This window comes from Pteropus vampyrus, unplaced genomic scaffold (assembly GCF_000151845.1).
Source record: "Pteropus vampyrus isolate Shadow unplaced genomic scaffold, Pvam_2.0 Scaffold1, whole genome shotgun sequence".
Classification (NCBI taxonomy): domain Eukaryota; kingdom Metazoa; phylum Chordata; class Mammalia; order Chiroptera; family Pteropodidae; genus Pteropus; species Pteropus vampyrus.
The window spans coordinates 41,673,640-41,692,833 of record NW_011888782.1 but is presented as its reverse complement, the minus strand read 5'-3'; the positions used below and the strand labels follow the sequence as shown (position 1 = coordinate 41,692,833).

The window sequence follows — 19,194 nt, the reverse complement described above, 5'->3', positions numbered from 1 at the left end:
GCACAGCACTGTACAATCAAGTGAACCCCCAACTAGCAGCTTTCCTTTGAAGAGCAAAGGGTTTGGACCCCACATCTACCACCCTTTTAAGTCTCACATGAGGGATGGCCCCCCTAGACACCATGATCTAAAAGCTAATGAAGGTTGTGCCCATGAGACCTTCAAGAACATAGCATACAAGCACATGAGCACTTACCATGGCTGTCCCCTCAGGAATCGGTGCAGAGGAAGCAGGCAAAAATGCCCATCTCCCACTTTCCCTGAAAGGGATTTGTAAGCATATTTTAAAAGCTGCCACCTGAATATGAGGCTTCCAACTTCAGCACATATCTAGTGGTTGGCTCTGATCCTCCCCAGAGACTGGGAAACCAGCAGACACCTTTCCTGCCCTTTCTGTCCAGCCTGCTACAACAATAAAACCAAATCACTGTATCTCCCTAGAAGGAGTTTGTACAAATGACTGGCACTCCAGCTTTTGTGGCTGTTGCCCAAGGGCTGGGCCCCAGATTACCTAGCTCTGAGAGCCAATGGGGCTTACATTCCCGAGTCCCACAATACTATAGCAAATGAAACAATTCTTTGAAGGTGCAGGAGCATCCCTTCCCTCCCCCCACAGCTATATCCTAGGCCCAGCACAGAGAGAGTATGCAAAAATGCCCATCTCCCTGTGTCTCCCTGAAAGGGGCTTTACTATATAATTTCTCATCTGCTACCTGAGGCTCCAGTTTATAAATAGCCTGCATCTAGATCCTCGCCTTTGGGACACTGATGGGTTTTGGCACACCCTCCACTACTGGGAGCCACTAAGGACAAGGAAGATGGTTTGGACAATCTCAGAGGTTTGAGAGACAACCAGGAGTTTGATCTGGGCTGATCGAAGAGGTTCATTTCCTATATGAGACCATTCTATCAAGACTGGGAGAGGTGGCCATTTTACCTAATATTTAGAAACCAACAAAGAGAATCAAAGAAAATAAAGAGGAATATGTTCCAAACAAAAGAAGAAAAACCTGCAAAACAGATTTTGAAATGAACATAAGTGATTTACCTGAAAGTTCAAAATAACAGTCATAGAGATGTTGAGCAAGGCCAGGAGAACAATGCATGAATAAAGTGAGCATTTCAACAGAAAATATTAAAACAAGTGCAAAACAGAAAACACACAGCTGAAGAATACAATAACTGAAAAATTCATTGGAGGAGTTTAACCACAAACTAAATCAAGTGGAAGAAAGGATCAGCACACTTTAAGACAGCGGTAGAATTCAATCAGGCGCAAACAAAAAATAATAGAAAAGAGTAAAGAGAGTTTAAGAGACATGTGGGACACCATCAAGCAGACCAAGATAGATGTTATAGGGGTTCCAGAAGGAGAAGAGAGAAAGGGACAGGAAGCTTATTCAAAGAAATAATTGCTGAAAACTTCCCTAACCTGGAGAAGGAAACACATCCAGATCCAGGAAGTACAGAATTCCAAATAAAGACGATCCAAAGAGATACACAGTGAGACACATAATTAAATTGTTAAGTTAAAGACGAGGGAATCTTGAAAGCAGCAAGAGAAAAGAAAACCTGCTATGCACAAAGGAGCCCCCATAAGATTATTAGCAGATTTTCAGCAGAGGCTTTCAGGCCAGAAGGAAGTGGCATGATATATTCAAAGTGCTGAAATAAAAACTAACCGGCAAAGCTGTCTTTCAGAATTGAAGGAGAGAGAGTTTATCACCACTACACCAGCCTTAAAAGAAATGTTAAAGAAAATTCTTCAAGCTGAAACTAAAGGATGCTATATTAGTTACCGGAAAGTGTATGAAAGTATAAAACTCACTGGGAAAAAGTAAATATATAGTTAAATTCAGAATACTGTTGTAATCATGGTGGGTAAATAACTTATGAAGGTTAAAGGGTTAAAAATAACTATACTACAATAATTTGTTAATAGGTACACAATGTTAAAAGATTTAAATTGTGCCATCAAAACCAAAATGTGGAGGGGAGAGTAAAAATGTAGAGCTTCTGCATGCATTTGAAATGATTATCAGCTTAAAATCGATATTTATAAATAGATGTTTTATGTAAGCCTCATGGTAACACAAAGTAATAACCTGTAGTAGATACACAAATGATAAAAATAAGGAATTTAAGCATACCACTACAGAAAATCATCAAATCACAAATGAAGAGAGCAGGAGGGAGAAACAAACCAAAAGAATTACAAAATAACTAGAAAACAATGAACAAAATAGCAATAATAAGTCCATACCTCTCAATAATTACTTTAAATGTATATGGACTGAATATACATTTGTATATTACTTGAAATGTATATGGACTGAATTCTCCAATCACAACATATAGAGTAGTTTAATGGACAAAAATATATGCTGGACCCAAATATATGCTGCCTAAAAGAGCTTCATTTCAGCTTTAAGGACACACAGACTAAAAGCGAAAGGATGGAAAAGCTATTTTATGCAAAAGGAAACCAAAGAAAGCAGGGGTACTTATATCAGATAAGATAGATTTTAAATCAAAGACTATAACAAGAAATAAGGTCATTTGTATAATGACAAATTTGTCACTTCAAGAGGATATAATATTTATAAATATAACATCTGAAAGGAAAGATAGCAATACAATAAGGGCAGGGGATTTAAATACCCCACTTTTGAGAATGGATAATCATCCAGACAGCCAATCAATAAGGAAACATTAAACTATGTATTATATCAGATGGACTGAACAGACATACAGAACATTACATCTGATGGCAACAGAATATACATTGTTCTCAAGCACACATGGAATATTCTTTAGGACAGATCATATATTAGGTCACAAAACAAATTTTAATAAATTTAAGAAGTTTGAAATTATATCAAGCATTTTTTTCTGACCATAATGGTAAAAAACTGGAAATCAGTTACAAGAAGGAAACTGTGAAATTCACAGATATGTGGAGATTAAACAACATGCTACTAAGCAGCCAGTAGGTCAAAGAAGAAATCAGAGTAATCAAAAATATCTTCGGACAAATGAAAATGGAAATAGAACATACCAAAATTTATGGGATGCAGCAAAAGCAATCTGAAGAGGAAAGTTTATAGATACAGATACCTATATTAAGAAAAAATATGTCAAATATCTTAATTTTACAGCTCAAAGAAGTAGAAAAAGAACAAACTAAGCCCAAAGTTAGTAGAAGGAAATAAGATTAGAGTAGAAATAAATGAAAGAGACAAAAAAAAATCGATGAAACTAAGCTGTTTTTTTAAAAAGATAATTTACTAAACTTTAGCTGGAATAATTAAGAAAAAAGACTCAAAATCAGAAATGAATGAAGAGACATTACAACTGATACCACTGAAATACAAAGGATCATGAGATTACTATGAACAATCAAACTCCAACAAATTGGATAATGTAGAATAAAAGGGATAAATATCTAGAAACACAACCTACTAAGACTGAACCAGAAAGAAATAGATAATCTGAACAATTACTAGTAAAGAGATTGAATCAGTAATTAAAAACCTCCCAACAAAATCCCAGGACCAGAGAGTATCACTGGTGAACTCTACCAAACAGTTAAAAAAGAATGGATGTCATCCTTGCGCAGGAGCCATCCTAATCTCTCTGTGTCATTCCAATTTTAGGATATGTGCTGCCAAAGCGACCTGTCAGAGTGGCTGTCATCAATAAATCAAATAACAAGTGTTGACAAGGATGTGGAGAAAAGGGAACCCTCATACACTGTTGGTGGGCTTGCAAATTGGTACAGCCACTATGGAGAACAGTCTGGAGGTCCATAAAAAAATTAAAAGTGGATCTACCTTTTGACTCAGCAATTACACTTCTGGGTATTTATCCAAAGAAAACCAAAACAATAATTTGTAAAGATCTATGCATCCCTATATTTGTGGCATCACTATTTACAACAGCCAAGATATGGAAGCAGCCTAAGTGTCTATGAACAGATGATTGGATAAAGATGTTATGGTTCATGTATACAATGGAATATTACTAAGCCCTAAAAAAAAAAAAAAAAAATGAAATCCTACTATTTCAACTACACGGATGGACCTAGGAGCTATTATGCTGAGTGAAATAAGTCAGACATAGAAAGATAAATACCATATGATTTCACTTATATGTGGAATCTAAGGAACAAAAAGAACAAACTAATCAAAAACAGACTCACAAATATAGAGGACAGTCTGGTGATGGCACGAGGGGAGGAGAATGGTGGGGTGGAGAATGGGATGAAGGGTTAAAGAAGTACAAATTAGTAATTCATGGATGGTCACGGGGATGGGGAACAGAGCAAAGGGAATGCAGTCAGCAGTAATGTAATGGCTAGGTGGAGAGCCAGAGCAATCAGGGGGATCATGTATTAAACTATATAAATGTCTAACCAATGTACTGTATACTTGAAACTAATAATAAGAAGAATGCCAACCCTTCTCTTCCAATAAAGTGAACTGGAGGGGATACTCCCAAACTTATTTTACAAGGCTGGCATTACTGCGATACCAAAGCCAGAGAAGGACACTACAAGAAAAGAAAATTACAGGCCAGTATTCTTGATGAAAATAGATGCAAAAATCCTCAAAAAAATATTAGCAAACTGAGTTCAACAATACATTAAAAGGCTCATACAACATGAACAAGTGAGATTCATCGCAGGGATGCAAATATGGTTCAACATCCACAAGTCAATAAATGTGATACACTAACAGCGAAATGAGGGATAAAAACCATGATTATCATATGTAATCTCAATAGATGCAGAACAAGCGTTTGGCAAAATTCAACATATTTTCATGAGAAAAACTCAAAAAAGTGGGTATAGAAGGAACGTAGCTCAACATAATAAAGGGCATATATGACAAGACCACGCCTAACAATATACTCAACAGTGAAATGCTGAATGAAAGCTTTCCTTCAAAATCTGGAACAAGAATGCCCACTCTCACCACTTTTATTCAACATAGTACTGGAAGTCCCAGCTAGAGCAATTAGGCAAGAAAAAGAAAAGACATCTAAATTGAAAGAAAAATAAAACTATCTCTAACTGCAGATGATGTTATGTCTAGGAAACAAAGACTCCACCTCAAAACTGTTAAAACTAATAAACAAATTCAAGTTGCAGGATACAAAATCAATATGTAAAAATTGGTTGCGTTTTTATATAACAACGAGCTTTCAGAAAAAGAAATTAAGAAAACAATCCCATTTACAATAGCATCAAAAAATAAAATACATAGAAATAAATTTATCCAAAGAGGTGAAAGATTTGTACACTGAATACTATAAGACATTGATGAAAGAAATTGAAGATACAAATAAATGGAAATATATTCCAAGTTCATGGATTAAAAGAATTAATTTTGTTAAAATATCCCTAATACGCAAAGCAATCTATGGATTCAGTGCAGTCCTTATTGAAATTTAAATGTCGTTTTTCAAAAATTGAACACAGAATCCTAAAATTTTCATGGAGTCACAGAAGACCCCAAAGAGCCAAAGTGACCTTGATAAAGAAGAACAAAGCTAGAGGTATCACGCTCCCTGATTTTAAACCATATTACAAAAGTATAGTAATCAAAACAGTATGGCATTGGCATAAAAACAGATACATAGATCAATGGAACAGAATAGAAAACCCATAAATAAACCCATGCATATATGGTCAATTAGTTTATGAGAAAGAAGCCAAGAATATAAAAGGGGAAGGGACAGATACATGCAAAAGAATGAAACTGGACTACTATCTTACATTACTATAAAAAGTTAATTCAAAATGGATTAAAGACTTGACCATAAGACCTGAACCCATAAAATTTGTAGAAGAATACAGAGGTAAGCTCCTTGACATCCAGTCTTGGAGATGATTTTTCTTTTTTGTTTTGGATTTGACACCAAAAGCAAAGACAACAAAAGCAAAAATAAACAAATGGGACTGTATCACGCTAGAAGTTCTGCACAGCAAAGGAAACTATCAACAAAATGAAAAGGCAACCTATAGAATGAGAAAATATTTACAAACCATGTATACAATAAGGGGTTAACATCTAAAATATATTAGGAACTGATACAACTCAATAGCAAGAAAGCAAATAACCAAATAAGAATAATGGGCAAATCACCTGAATAGACATTTTTCCAAAGAAGACATACAGATGGCCAATAGGTACATGAAAAGGTGCTCAACATCACTAATCATCAGGGAAATGCAAAATCACAATGAGATATTACCTTATACCTGTAAGGATGTCTATTAACTAAAAGACAAGAGATAACAAATGCTGGCAAAGATGTGGAGTAAAGTGAACCCTTATACACTATTCCCAATTGTCAGTCGATGGAGGAGTGGAAAAAGAGAATGTGGTATATGTATTTAATGAAATATTATTCAGCCTCAAAAGTGAAAGAAATTCTACATTTGCAATAATATGGATTGAACCTGGAGGGCATTATGCTAAGTGAAATGAGGCAGAGAAAGACAAATACTGAACCTATATGTGGAATCAAAAAAAAAAAAAAGGAAAAAAAGATTGGCTCACAGAAATAGTAGAAAAGTGATTGCCAAGGGCTGGGGCAGTGAGGGAAATAGAGCTTTAAAAAAGTACAAATGTTATAAGATGAATAAGTCCTAAGGATATAATGTGTAACATGGTGACTACAGTTGATAACATACTGTATGACTGAAATGTGCTGAATAGAATTTAAATGTTGTAACCCACGTCCCCAAAGGTACGTGGTGATGGATGTGTTAATTAATATATGAGGTGATGGATGTGTTAATTAACTTGCCTTACATAATGTATACATATATCAAATTGTCATGTTGTATACTTTAAGTATCTTACAAATTTTTTTGTCAATTAACACCTTAGAGCCAAAAAAAAAAGAATAAAACATTTGCTTCTGGGAAACAGGATTTAGGAATAGGATTGAGCTGCTTTGTAGCATTTTGAGTTCTAAAACCATGTACATGTATTTCTGATAAAAATGAAAATTAAATTTAAAAAGCTATTTATAAGACCGATTTCATAAAAATGATATCTAAATGGAGTAAAATCCAAATGGCAACTGTAGTGAAGCCTTTGTGCCTCCTAGAGGACAAGTAAGTAACACCCCTGGCAGAATGCCATGCCTGGTTCTTCCTGGGGAAGTGTGGATCTCAACAATCTTCCCAAGCCTCCCTGTCAGGAGGCAGCATGGTGCTAACTAAGGTCATGGCTTCTGGAGCCAGAAAGACTTGGGTTCACGGCAGCACTACTGTGTGACTTTAAGGTTAGTTATTTAACCTTCGTGAGCCCCAATTTGTTCATATATAAAAGTGAGGATAATATTATTTGTAATTATAAACCCCTAAGAGTATTAAACTATGACTCTTTTTCTGAGGATTAAATGAGATAATACATGTTAAAGCAAGGTGCCTGGCACATAGCCATTATCAATATTCTCTAGTGCTATATTTATATCTAGAGACATTTTTTAAAGGTGCTTCTATTACTGGGGAATTTGACCAACATGGCCATAGAACTCTCAAGACAGAGCTCTATGTCCATATTCTGTTGTGGTTGTAAAGTTTATAACAAAGACATAGCTAATGGGTTATTGGGAAGAATAAAAATTTAGCAGGTGAAGCTTCCTACCATCAAAATAGCTCCATAGGCTAAGAAAAAAAAAACTTCTAAGGTTTTCCTGAAGAATCTAGGAAGCTCTAAGTTATTAATTATCCCAAAGGAATGGGATGATAAAGAAGAGGGTAGAGTTTGAGAAAAGCGGAAAATCAGCATAAGAATTAAATATCAATTTATAGAAAAGTGAAAAAGTAAGGTTTCAAAAGTGGGATCTGTGGTTCATGGTCAGAGACAGGGAAACTCCATCTAGCCTAAGACTGCTCTTCAGGTCTGGTTACACAGACACGTCTGTCATTTCCTGCCTTCCCTTCCTCATTTCTCTCAATAACCAATTCTCTCCATTTTGCCAATAATGTAGAGCTGATATAGTTTTCATTATTTAACAAACTTTTAATATACTCCCATTTATTTAAAAAGCTGGTTTTCACTCTTAACAAAAGCCTCATAATACCCCAGACAACCTGCTTTCTGTGTAGAAAGGCCACCCTGTAGCTGTTTGTTTGTATTTGTTTGGTTAGCTAATTTTACTCCTAGTGCCGTCTTGAAATGTTTGGGCCTCGTTCAGGTGGAGCATCAGTCAGGGGGAGTGAAATGGCAAAGTAGAATGAGAGAAAAAGAGTAAGGGGCACTCAAGTAGAAAAATAGTAATCTAATCAATCAGTTCTTCAAGGACACTGCAAAATTATGGTAAGTGTTTCTAGATTTCTGCCACATGCAGATCTTGTGCTGATCTGGGAATGTAGATAGGAGCAAAAAAGCAGAGCAGCGGAGACTTAGAGGACAGAGTAAGTCCTAATCTGGGGAAAGGGGCAGAGCATCAATAGGCATCAAGTATCATCAGCCAGCTGCCTAGGGACATTTCTTGTGTCTCCCATTTCTGTGGGGGACACAAATTTCAAATCTGGGCTGCACTTTAATTCTATAGTGTTGCTCTGAGTTTCTGGCACCTCATCTCCTAGGTATTAAAAAATTTTAAGTGAAAAATAATGACTATGGTGATGTAAAAAGAATTGTTCTCTTTGTATAGACTAGTGGAGTTCCGTGCTCCTAGCTCTACTTTTGCCAGAAGAAAAGTTGCAAAACTGAGCAATCCACTATATTTCTTCTTTAATGAGGAAGCCATTGTTTTGCTGCCCACACCTACAATAAAACTAAGTAAAATGCCTAAGTCTCTGGCAGCTGATTTTACTCCTTTCTACAAAGCCCGTGAGAAGAGATGTTGAAAAGTTAATACAGAATCTGCAGAAACCAGAATTTCACAAAAACACCGTGAATAAGAGTATAATGACTATTTCACATGCCTGCTTCATTATGCCAGATTCACAGTTTATAAGAGTTGCTGCCTTTATTCTCATTTACTTTTAGTACCAAGGCTGTATTAAATCAAACAACATAAACAACAGTCCCAAACTATCTCTGCTGTCGGCTATCGGCTACAGGAAACTTCAGTAGATTTTAGTCAGAAAGGAAGAACTGTTCTCCACAACCCTCCCGAGCCACAGATGACAGCATAAGTGCTTGAGCAGGTTAAGTGAACTTGATTTATCTTAATTGCCAGACAGAGTGCATTTTCCATAGGAAATTGCTGGGCCACATGTAAGTCTGGCACACACAGTGGATTCTTCCGTTTTTTGTCAGTGAGGAGAGACACGGGCTCATTGGAAGAGACAAGTAAGATTAAAAGGCTTTTTTAGTTAGTGCACAGCATTTGTGTGTCCATCTGTAGTGCCAACCAGTTCATCAGGAAGAATGTGGCCCAGCAATGGCTTATTAAAATATGTGCTAAAAACAATTTGTCTGAAAACAAATTGTGGACCACAGACAAATTCAAAGAAAAGTGGTTTATCAGGACCATTCTACTTGCTATAAGACTGACCTAGGTTTTGGTTTTATTTTCAGTTTCAGTTTTCCCACTGATTTTGTGTGTGGCTTCGGATATCATAAGATTATAACATTTGAGATCTGGGAGAGACTTTGTGATCAAGTAGTCCATACTTCTGTCCCTTTAAGCAGTGGTGCAAGACTTATTAAGTCATATACTTTATCAGTTCTGTTCACAGAACTAAAAATAGACATAATGGTCTTTGCAAATAAAGTGGTTGGTTCCAGATAGGAGAGGCTTCTCTTAATATTTATCGTTCAGGTCAATAAAAGCCACACATTGAAGTTTTATGTGGAAAAATTAAGTGGGAAATAAATATTAGGACATGCGTTAGATGGGTACTGATTCAGCTGGATACCAACATCTTTACATTTTCTTTGTATCTTAGAGATCCCCTAAAAACAGAGATGGAGTTTGCCTCTGTTAATAGATGTCTTCTGTGTCACTTGACTAAAACAGTTATGGCTCCTCACAAACAGCCCCTCTTCCCTGTCCACATATATGGCCACAGCTTACTGCAGCTGCAAGCAGCCGTGGGCAAGGTTGGAATGGTCCTCACTGTACCGCCTTTGGAGTCACACCTAGTTGCCCCAAGGTGACCGTGCAGCTCCACTCTCTCTGTAGATAGAAACACCTTGTGCCAGGTGTGGAGCTGAACCCGCCCAGCAGCAAGACAGCTGCTGGAGGGTCCCTTACTGCGGGCTGTTTTCAGGCTTCTGCAGAGTACATGAAAACTTGGCTGTCATAAACACGGGCAGAGAGAAGGTTAGCATACACTGAGAAGGAGAAGATAGCACTTTTCACTTTTTGGTTCTAGAATACTGTGTGAACATTTAGAATTTTTAACCAAAAGAGCTCTGTAGATTTATTTTCTGTCTGATTCTAAGTTAAATGGTCTAACACCGAGCTCTCTACCCTAGTAGGTATATAATTATTAGCCAGTAATTATCACCTGTTTTAGATCTCATGTTTTTTTCTGTCAGGACAAATGATGGAAAATGCTATTAAAATAAATTATTTACATATGTCTCCTAGAATTGGAACACAGCTATAGTAATTCTTTCAAAAGTTATTATCTTCCAGCTTTTCAAATGTGGAATTCCAGAACCTAAGGGTGCAGGGGAGGAATTTAACGGCTATAATTCAAAGTTTGCCTATTTTGGGAATTCAATTTTGCCATATATTTTGATTTAAAAATTCTCCCAAACAGTGAAATGTGACCAAAGTCATTCTTTAAGCTAATAAAAACCACCTGGTAGCTGCATCCTAAACATACTTCCTGTTTTTAGTGTGTCTTTTATTAGCATTAATCTTGGACCATGGTTGGGGTAGAAAAGATACAACGGAAAAAAACTTTGCCTTAACAACGTGATATAGTATGAAAAAAGCTGACACTGAAAAAGCCAACAAATCTAAATTTGAGGACTCATAATTTTATTATTCTGGCTCTAGCCTTGCTGTCAACATTATCTGTAAGGACTACTTGTATTTCACCTAAGTCACGAACATGGATTTGAGCTGAAAGAACAATACTATCGTTGCTCTTACTAGCCTGTCCCATTCTATTCCATCCTTCACTGTCAAGTTCCAGTTTCAAGTATTCCGTGAGGCTCTCTCTCCTGATAAACTGCAGAACTTGGCTGTAAGTCCTACACTGGCATGTTCTTTTATGCTATCTTGTGATGCTCTCATGTGGTTTCATGGGTGTTAGTTTTGTTTTTCTAGGTACTTTTAGGCTTCAGAAATCTCAAATTAAATGAAATAATTCCGTTCACTTTATTCTTCTTTAAGTCATTAAGTTAGTTTGACAAGTAGGGGTTTCAACAAATAATTTTAATATTTCGGCTGAAAACATTTTTGCCTGTTAGACAAACTAATCTCTAGCACACCTCTGCTGAGAGAGCACAAAATGCTCTCTCAGGCTCACCACACACTGGGTCTACTGCACTGCTTGACCACTGCGAAGCTGTACACTGCAGACCAAACAGCTTTCATTAGAATACCTTCACATGCACGTGAACTGCCCTCAATGGGAAAATGTTCTTTACTTCGAATTACTGATCTACAACTTTTAAATTATGACCCATTATGGACTATCAATATATTCCTGGTAAAATCATGTATATGAACATTAACAGTATTTATGTCCTATTGGATTTCATTCGATCATACCTAATCTAAAAATAATATTAAATAAGCCACATATAGACACACTGAATGGCCTCAAACTTATGCCAAGTAGTAAAACTTGGCATGGGGTTCTGATTTCAGGAATTTTTAAACTTAATATTGCTTTTTCCCAAAGACAAATCCAGAAAGGGCCACCTTTGGGATTTGTTTGTCCTGAAATGAGAATGGGCTGTAGGGGTCCTCCTTAGAAGGCCACTGGTGAAGGACAGGATAGAAAAGTGAGACACATTATCATGAAGGCAGGAGAAAAGGGACATGGTTGTCTTTCAGTCTGAGGCAAACTCCAGAAACGATTAGCATGAGTCCTATAACAGTTACAACCCATGACTTGATTGGTGCTGTGATTCCAGAATGAAAGGTAGCTCAGCCCCAAGGTACTTTTCTCTTATGCACCTACTCAACCAGTTAGGTCAGATGTGAAATTGACACTCTTATGTAATGTTAACAAAGAATCCCCCCTTTTAAAATTTATTCCAACTGTCGTTATATTTCCACCAATGTCACTCATTATAAGTAACACTAGTGTCAAAAATGATTATTCCAACTATAAGAAAGTCAGAATAAAAACTAAAATAAAAGTCAGAACAAGTCACTCCCCAGTCACTGTCCTTCAAGGTCATCTCTCCATCTCTTGACCAAGTTTCCTGATCTGGTGTAGAATATTCTTTACAACCTGGCTTCTGCCTCTCTTTGCTTCCACTGCCTCAGTCCACTTTTCACCCCTCACGCTGATGAAAACAGCCTTTTGCTCACTGCACACAACCAGGCCATTTCAGGCCCCTGCACTGACACATGCTATTCTCTGACATTCTTTTCACCTACCAGTTACCTAGCTAGCTCCTTTCTACTTATCCTTCAAGCCTCAGTCCAGGTGTCAACCTTGAGGACGTTTTTCCTAATTTCCCCAGACTTCACGAAGTGCTACCCACTCCGGGTTCCCATCGCACCTCGTGCTTACATTGACCAGAACTCTCATCACTTTGTGTAGAATAATCAGTTATGAACTGCCTACCCCCGCTAGCCTCTAGCTCAAGAGCAGGCACAATGTTTATTCAGGTTTGTAGCCACGACTCCAGGCATACCACTGAGCACATTGTTGGCAATTAATCGATGTTAGGTGAATGGAAACAAACCTTTTACAAACAAATCAGGTTTAAAATATCTCTGGTATAACTGTTCTACTTCTGATTGTTGCTAATAAGTACACTGTGAGATCTGAGGACAGCCTGATACAGAAAAGGAACTCAATGATCATTTAGAAATTGGATGCCTTTCAATGTATTTTCTGTGTACTACTCAGCTCATTTTTAAGTGGAATAAAGAGCAGAAAACTGAAGAGAAAAACCAGTCCTATAAACCCAAATCTACCCGTTAAAAACTCCAAAATTAAGTGACTTTTCTCTTTTACTTTTTTCTTGAAATATGGTAAAAATAGGCTCTCTCCCTGTTAATCTTGTTAAGAAAACAAAATCAAGATCATCGTTACTGAAATATATACTTATTTTTGGCTAATTTAAATCCTTTAAGAAAATAAGCAGTTGCAAAATTTTCCATGTTACAGCTCAAAATAGAGAACTTGAAAAAAAAATACTTGTGGAAAAATGTTATTTTTGCAGTATAGGATTACAGTTTACATACAGCAAACCATCTATAATGAATTAGATTCTTCCTTTTCCTCTGAAAAGATTAGAAGAGTCTCCCTGCTGTCAGAACCCAAATAGGCTCTTTTGGGTGTCACAACCAATACCGAGTTCCATTCAATCAATTGATGATGATGAAAGATACAGGAAGTAAAACTTGCGAAAAAAATCTCTGATGCCAGCGTTCCAGTCTTCACCTCTGCTGATCTTTTTCAACACTGAGGAACTTTGTCAAGCTATGAAATATTCACTCTGGAAAAATTCTTGATTGTGTCCTTCTGAAAATTATCTTAGGTTGCTCGATATACTATCATTTAAGATGTCAGTTTGTTGGTTTTTTTTTTAACTGAAAGCATATACAGTTTATCGGTGTTTTGGAGTTTGAGGAAAGAAATTGATTTCCCACAGAGAGTGAAATTTAGTCCAGGAATAAATTTAGCATATTGGCTTTGTTAAAAAAAGGTTTGGCTGTATCTATTTGAGAATCTCTTTGATTTTTTTTTAGTATGAATAAATTTGATGATTTTACCATGTAAAACAGAACAAAACAAAACTTACTACATTTCTAGAAATGTTAAGGTCCTTATATATCTCGTAATAATAAAATGAACTGACAAAATATTGGGTATTTTATATTTATAAAGGGATCACAAAACTATACAGTAATATAAACAAACTGGTATCAATGTGTAATAAGGTACACCAAAAGAAGCTGTCTATTATTGAACAATGCTAATACTTCCCCCCCCCCCAAATCTATTCTCATTTGTCTGTGATAAAAAAACGCCAAAACAAAGTATTTTTGTGTCTGGGACCAGTATCTAGTTATTTAAACTATTGTAACGTTAGTTACGACAATGTTATAACATTAACTATTATAAACTTTCACCTACATTTATCACACGGCTTTTATTTCCTTGTCCTCTCTCTTTTAGCACGTCAGCTAAATTCTTCTGTGCTTCAAATGTAGTTTACGTCATGTATACTCCAGTTATCTCTGGTTCACAGACTTTTCTTTCTCTGAATTTTGGTATTTAACATCAACTTTTGGTACTAATGGCCTTCTATTTTTCAGTGTTCCCAGTTATACTGTTAGCTTATAAGACCATCTTGTTAGCTCTTGTATCTCCACCAATAATTTGCATATTTGCAAAACATGACTTTAGAAGTATCTAGTGCTATGTATGGACAGGCAAAGAGTGAAATGGAAACTAGACCCTCCCTTAAGACAAAGAGGGATGATGTCATTTTATTCCTTTGTTATGACTTTTGCACTCTCCAAATTTACCTGTAATAGCACTAGTGGCTTACCTTGTGTCTGGTTTTAGATTTTCTACTGTGGAGAAGGTTTGATTCGTAACTTGAACAGACTTGTTCTTCCCACTGAATGATCCATTTTCTCTGGATATAACTTCATATTCTGAAAAGCGAAAAAGCCAACAGATACTTGTCTTTATGTTCAGCTGATTTAATTGTTCTTGACACTAGTAGCATAATAAAATCACTCATAAAAATGAGCAACTCAGATTGCAGTTCTGATCTTATATGTTATACATTATATATTCATCGTATACATTAGCAATTTCCAGATGGGCATAGTCAGTGGGTGACGAAGGTTCCAAAGCATTTGGGGAGTTCTCATTGACCATCTCTGCTTTTCCTTTACTGGAGCAGGGAAAGCCTGACAACTGTGATGACCAATGACTCTCCTATGGTAGCTTTGGATACTGGTAACCTATGATTTTATTAGGTAAGTCAATCTGCCGTTGTTGGAAAGCACTGTATGTGGAATGGTGTTTGAGTAAGAGCTGTGTTTCCTGCTCTATGGGGCTTTACAATACCGTTTGGAAAAAGCCACTGAGTACAATGTACTGCTGCAAAAATCTTCTCTGAGTTTAAAATCCTAGCAGCAAATAACAGTTAACCAAACCATTACTTTGAACCATAGAATTATGGGATTTTTATACCTACTGCTTACATAAGTTACTTAAGTTTTGTATATACTGCTTATACATGCCCCCCTTGATAATTATCCTTGTATTTGTAGAAAGAAACTATGTCCTTAAAGTCCTCATAGAGCCCTGCATAAATTTCACTTAAAGGCATGTTTCCATGAACTAATCAAAAGAGAAAGATTTTCAGAATATGAGAGTATAATTTATAAATTTGTTAATTGGTTTTCCCTGCTCTCAGTTGGGGTTCAGTTTAAAGCATTTGACATACAATGGATTAAAAAAAATCAGACAGAACCCAGTCAACAAACAACAACAAAATCCCATTCAGAATCAGCTCCATCAATATGAAGAAATGCACAAATGGTGGGCATTAGGGAAAGGGGGAAGGCTGCAAAGGAGCTGGCAAGTACCTGGAAATTTCTGCTATTAGCACTGAGACCAAAAGTAGGAGATGGATACTGGAAATAAAACTGAAACTACAGAATAATTCAGGAGACTTACAATCACGAGTTTTGATTTGGGAAGGCTTCTTAATGCTGTATTTTAAAAATCCAAAAAGGAGCATGACTCTTTCTGAATAATTTATGACTCTCCTTCCAAAAATTCATAATGAAACTAGAAGGCAATGACATTGTATCTGGACACATCAGTGCAGCTGTTAAAAGATTAATGGCTGGTATTTAGTATTTCTTCTCAGACAACCATTTTTTGTTTGTATTTTGTTGTTTCCCAACACTTTTTATTACCAGTTAAGTTGGCTTTCAATTCTAATGGAGGGTGCAGAGGGAGAGAGGGGGAGGATCCTGAATTCAATATGTCCATTTTATATCTTTTCCTCAGCTGTGAAGGGATATTTACTAGAAAAAGACAGGAGTAATTAAAATGGAAACTTGATTTTTAAAAAAATAGAAACGGCGTGGCTTGATGGAAAGAGACAGACCAAGCCACTTGCCTCCATCTCAGTTGTGGTTTTTCCATCTGTAAAATGTCAATAATATCTCTTCATTGTGTTGCTTCTGAGAATTACATTAGGAACATATAACAAGTGCTTAATAGTATTTCACATGTATATTTCTCAACAGGTGGTACCTATTATTATTGTTGCTTTTATTATCCCTTATTAGCCCTGTAATATGTTTTGAAAATAAGGTCACAAAAATTTGAATGATTCCAATTGGAAAGATTCAAAAGTGCTTCTTAGTCACCAAAAGAACAACTTATATTATAGTCTATTTGGTTATTCATGAAAACTACCATCTTCAAAAAACATCTTTTGCTTGGAGCATTCTTCATCAACGGTGTGATATTCTTTTTAATATTACCACAGCCCTTTAGTGCTTGAAACTCTTATTGCACATCTAATTTTCTTTTGACTCAAGTTTTAAAGATTGATTTAATACTATTTTTGTCCTGAAATACTGTTTTTTTCAAACTGGATTTAGAAGTTACCTTCATAATTAAAAAGATATTTAGAATTTCTCTTAGAATTCAAGCTTTTGAATGTATATAGTTGGGCTTTGTACATATATCTTTCATTTTTAATGTTTTAAAGTGATAATAGCTTTTTCATAAATCCACCATTATAAAAATAGAATAATTTTGGAATTAATATTTGTAGATACATTCTGAATATATTTCAGAAGATAAAGGCAGCCTCTTAAGTATATGTCCATAGTTCTTCTTTTAAAATATTTGTTTATAATTTCATTAACAACAAAGATATAACAAAATCAATAAAGAACTAAAGCTGAGTAGTTGGTCTTTTTCCCCCCATTGGAGGGTTTTATTGCCTATTATGAGACAATTCACTTCACAGAAAAAAATTTTTTTCTAAAGATTGGGAATATCACTGTCTGGTCAACAGAGTATGAAAATAGTAATGATAATCTATTTCTAACTGTCCTACTACTGCTGTTACTGACAAACATTAATTGAACAATTGCTAATTTATGCTACACATTCAAAATCTGTTTAATTTTATCCTTATGATAAATTGGTAACAATGGGTATTATTACAAATAAGGAAACTAAAGTTCAAAGGAGCTAATTATATACCCAAGTTGCATTTCTAGAACACAGTCAATCTGGGATTTAAATCATGTTGATCTTGGCATGTCATAAAGCAACATCTTATAAGTTAACTTTAAGTTGTTCAAGGACCCAACCAATTTCTTAGGTGCACCTATTTATACATCACTGTAAGGCCATGTAGAAGCAACTGAATTTGAATGTATTTACTAGAAGTGAATATGTGCTCGTCAATTAAAAGATAGATTATTGACAGAAGCCAACTTGTGGAATAAAGTATATGTTTCACTCTTTTTTCGTTATCTTTATCCATTCTTTCTTATAAAATTATTTTCAGTGACATGAGAATTAATTAATCTCTGTATTATCTAAGTTGCTGGTTTATAAAAGATTATATTTGAAATCAAATGGTATTTAATGAACAATTTAAAAATAAATGGAAAAAGACCATTAGGACATATGGTCCAACATTTAAATACAGATTAGGTGAGTATTGATTAAATATGAATTTATTTCTATTTAGAAAATTTTACAGCTAAAGAGATATGGTTCTATTCCATGAAAATTATTATAAGTTCATTATCTTGTGGAAGATCTCAAGCAGCTCATGAACATTTGGTGACAATGTTACAAAAGTAATTGGTTGGAGAGATAAACTATACCATTTTCATGATTCTTTGAGATTACAAGTTTATATAATTAAAAAACAAAAGTTACAGAATGAATCAGAAAGGAAAATCTTTTTGCTTTAAAAAGTTAAATCAGATAGAATTGACATATAAGTGAATATGTATTAGATTATTAGATATATTAACCAATTCCAACTTGAGGTCCCATATCTTTCAGGCAAATGAAATTTTATAGGTCATTTGGTTTGTTAGAACTAAGCCTCAGACTATCAGAGGAACTCCTTATTAGCACAGTATATGGATTGAAAATTCTGCACTTTTTCATACATGTAGATAATCAATACTTAAGGATTGACTGATTTTTAGATATCGATTTAGATTTTTAGATATTAGATATTCTTACCTATTAACTTTGCACCTACTGGCATAGTCCAAAGTAAAGAAGCAGGGCTAGGCAAATTCCTAGGAACCATGGGGCAGTGGCTGGTTCGTTCTCAAAACAAAGGTAAGCTTTGCATGAAATAGAAAATTCACGAAATATGGTTTAAAAAACGAAAAGATAAGCTGCTTACACTGGAAGTTACCCAGACTGAATGATTTCATCTGAGGAGAAATAACTGCTGTTTTCTTCTTGATTTATAGAGGGGTTTTTTTTTTTTTTTTTGGCAGATGCTCAATCTCCCACTCTCCACCTTCCCTTGTGTACTGATCTCTACTTTTGGTAGTTTCTTATTGGGCCCCTCTATTGCCTTTCTGCTCATCCCAGGCACAGCGCAGGGACATGGACAGCAGGAACCTTGTTACTCAGGCTATGTGCCTTATCCTCTAGCTGATTTAGGTCATAAGTCTTTTCCTCTTTCCCTCTGGTTTGATTATTCTGTTCACTATTGAGAATTAAATTCTCATATGACAAATTTAAAGAATGACTCAGGATTTCTTATTTCCACAGTTATTTTTAGAGGAATTGGGTGGGTGATAGCATAATCAAAATTTCCTGAGATGAGCAGAAAATTGACCAGGAATAGAATTTTTTAAATGTCTCCTAAAATGATTGAAATAATTTTTAGCCTGCTTGAAAGTTCCAGGTCAATATAGAAATTGGGTTGCTGAAAAGAAAATTGATTTAAATGTCATCAGCAGTGGCAACTTCTCACATATTATCTATAATTTTCTTGGTAATGAAAAGACTAGCTATATCTTCGCATTACAAAAAAAATT

The 19,194-nt window shown here is 35.5% G+C and overlaps 1 protein-coding gene and 1 non-coding gene across 2 annotated transcripts in view; both read right to left on the bottom strand.

Moving 5' to 3' along the window:
• Positions 1-19,194, bottom strand: part of ABI3BP (ABI family member 3 binding protein) — a 237,092-nt gene that overhangs the window by 8,455 nt on the left and 209,443 nt on the right. The window contains 1 exon segment of the mRNA XM_023527700.1: positions 14,676-14,784. Within this exon segment, the coding sequence (XP_023383468.1) occupies positions 14,676-14,784 (109 nt within the window).
• On the bottom strand, positions 3,574-3,676 carry LOC111737065. The gene has a single exon (XR_002779337.1). It is a non-coding gene; the product is annotated as a U6 spliceosomal RNA (small nuclear RNA).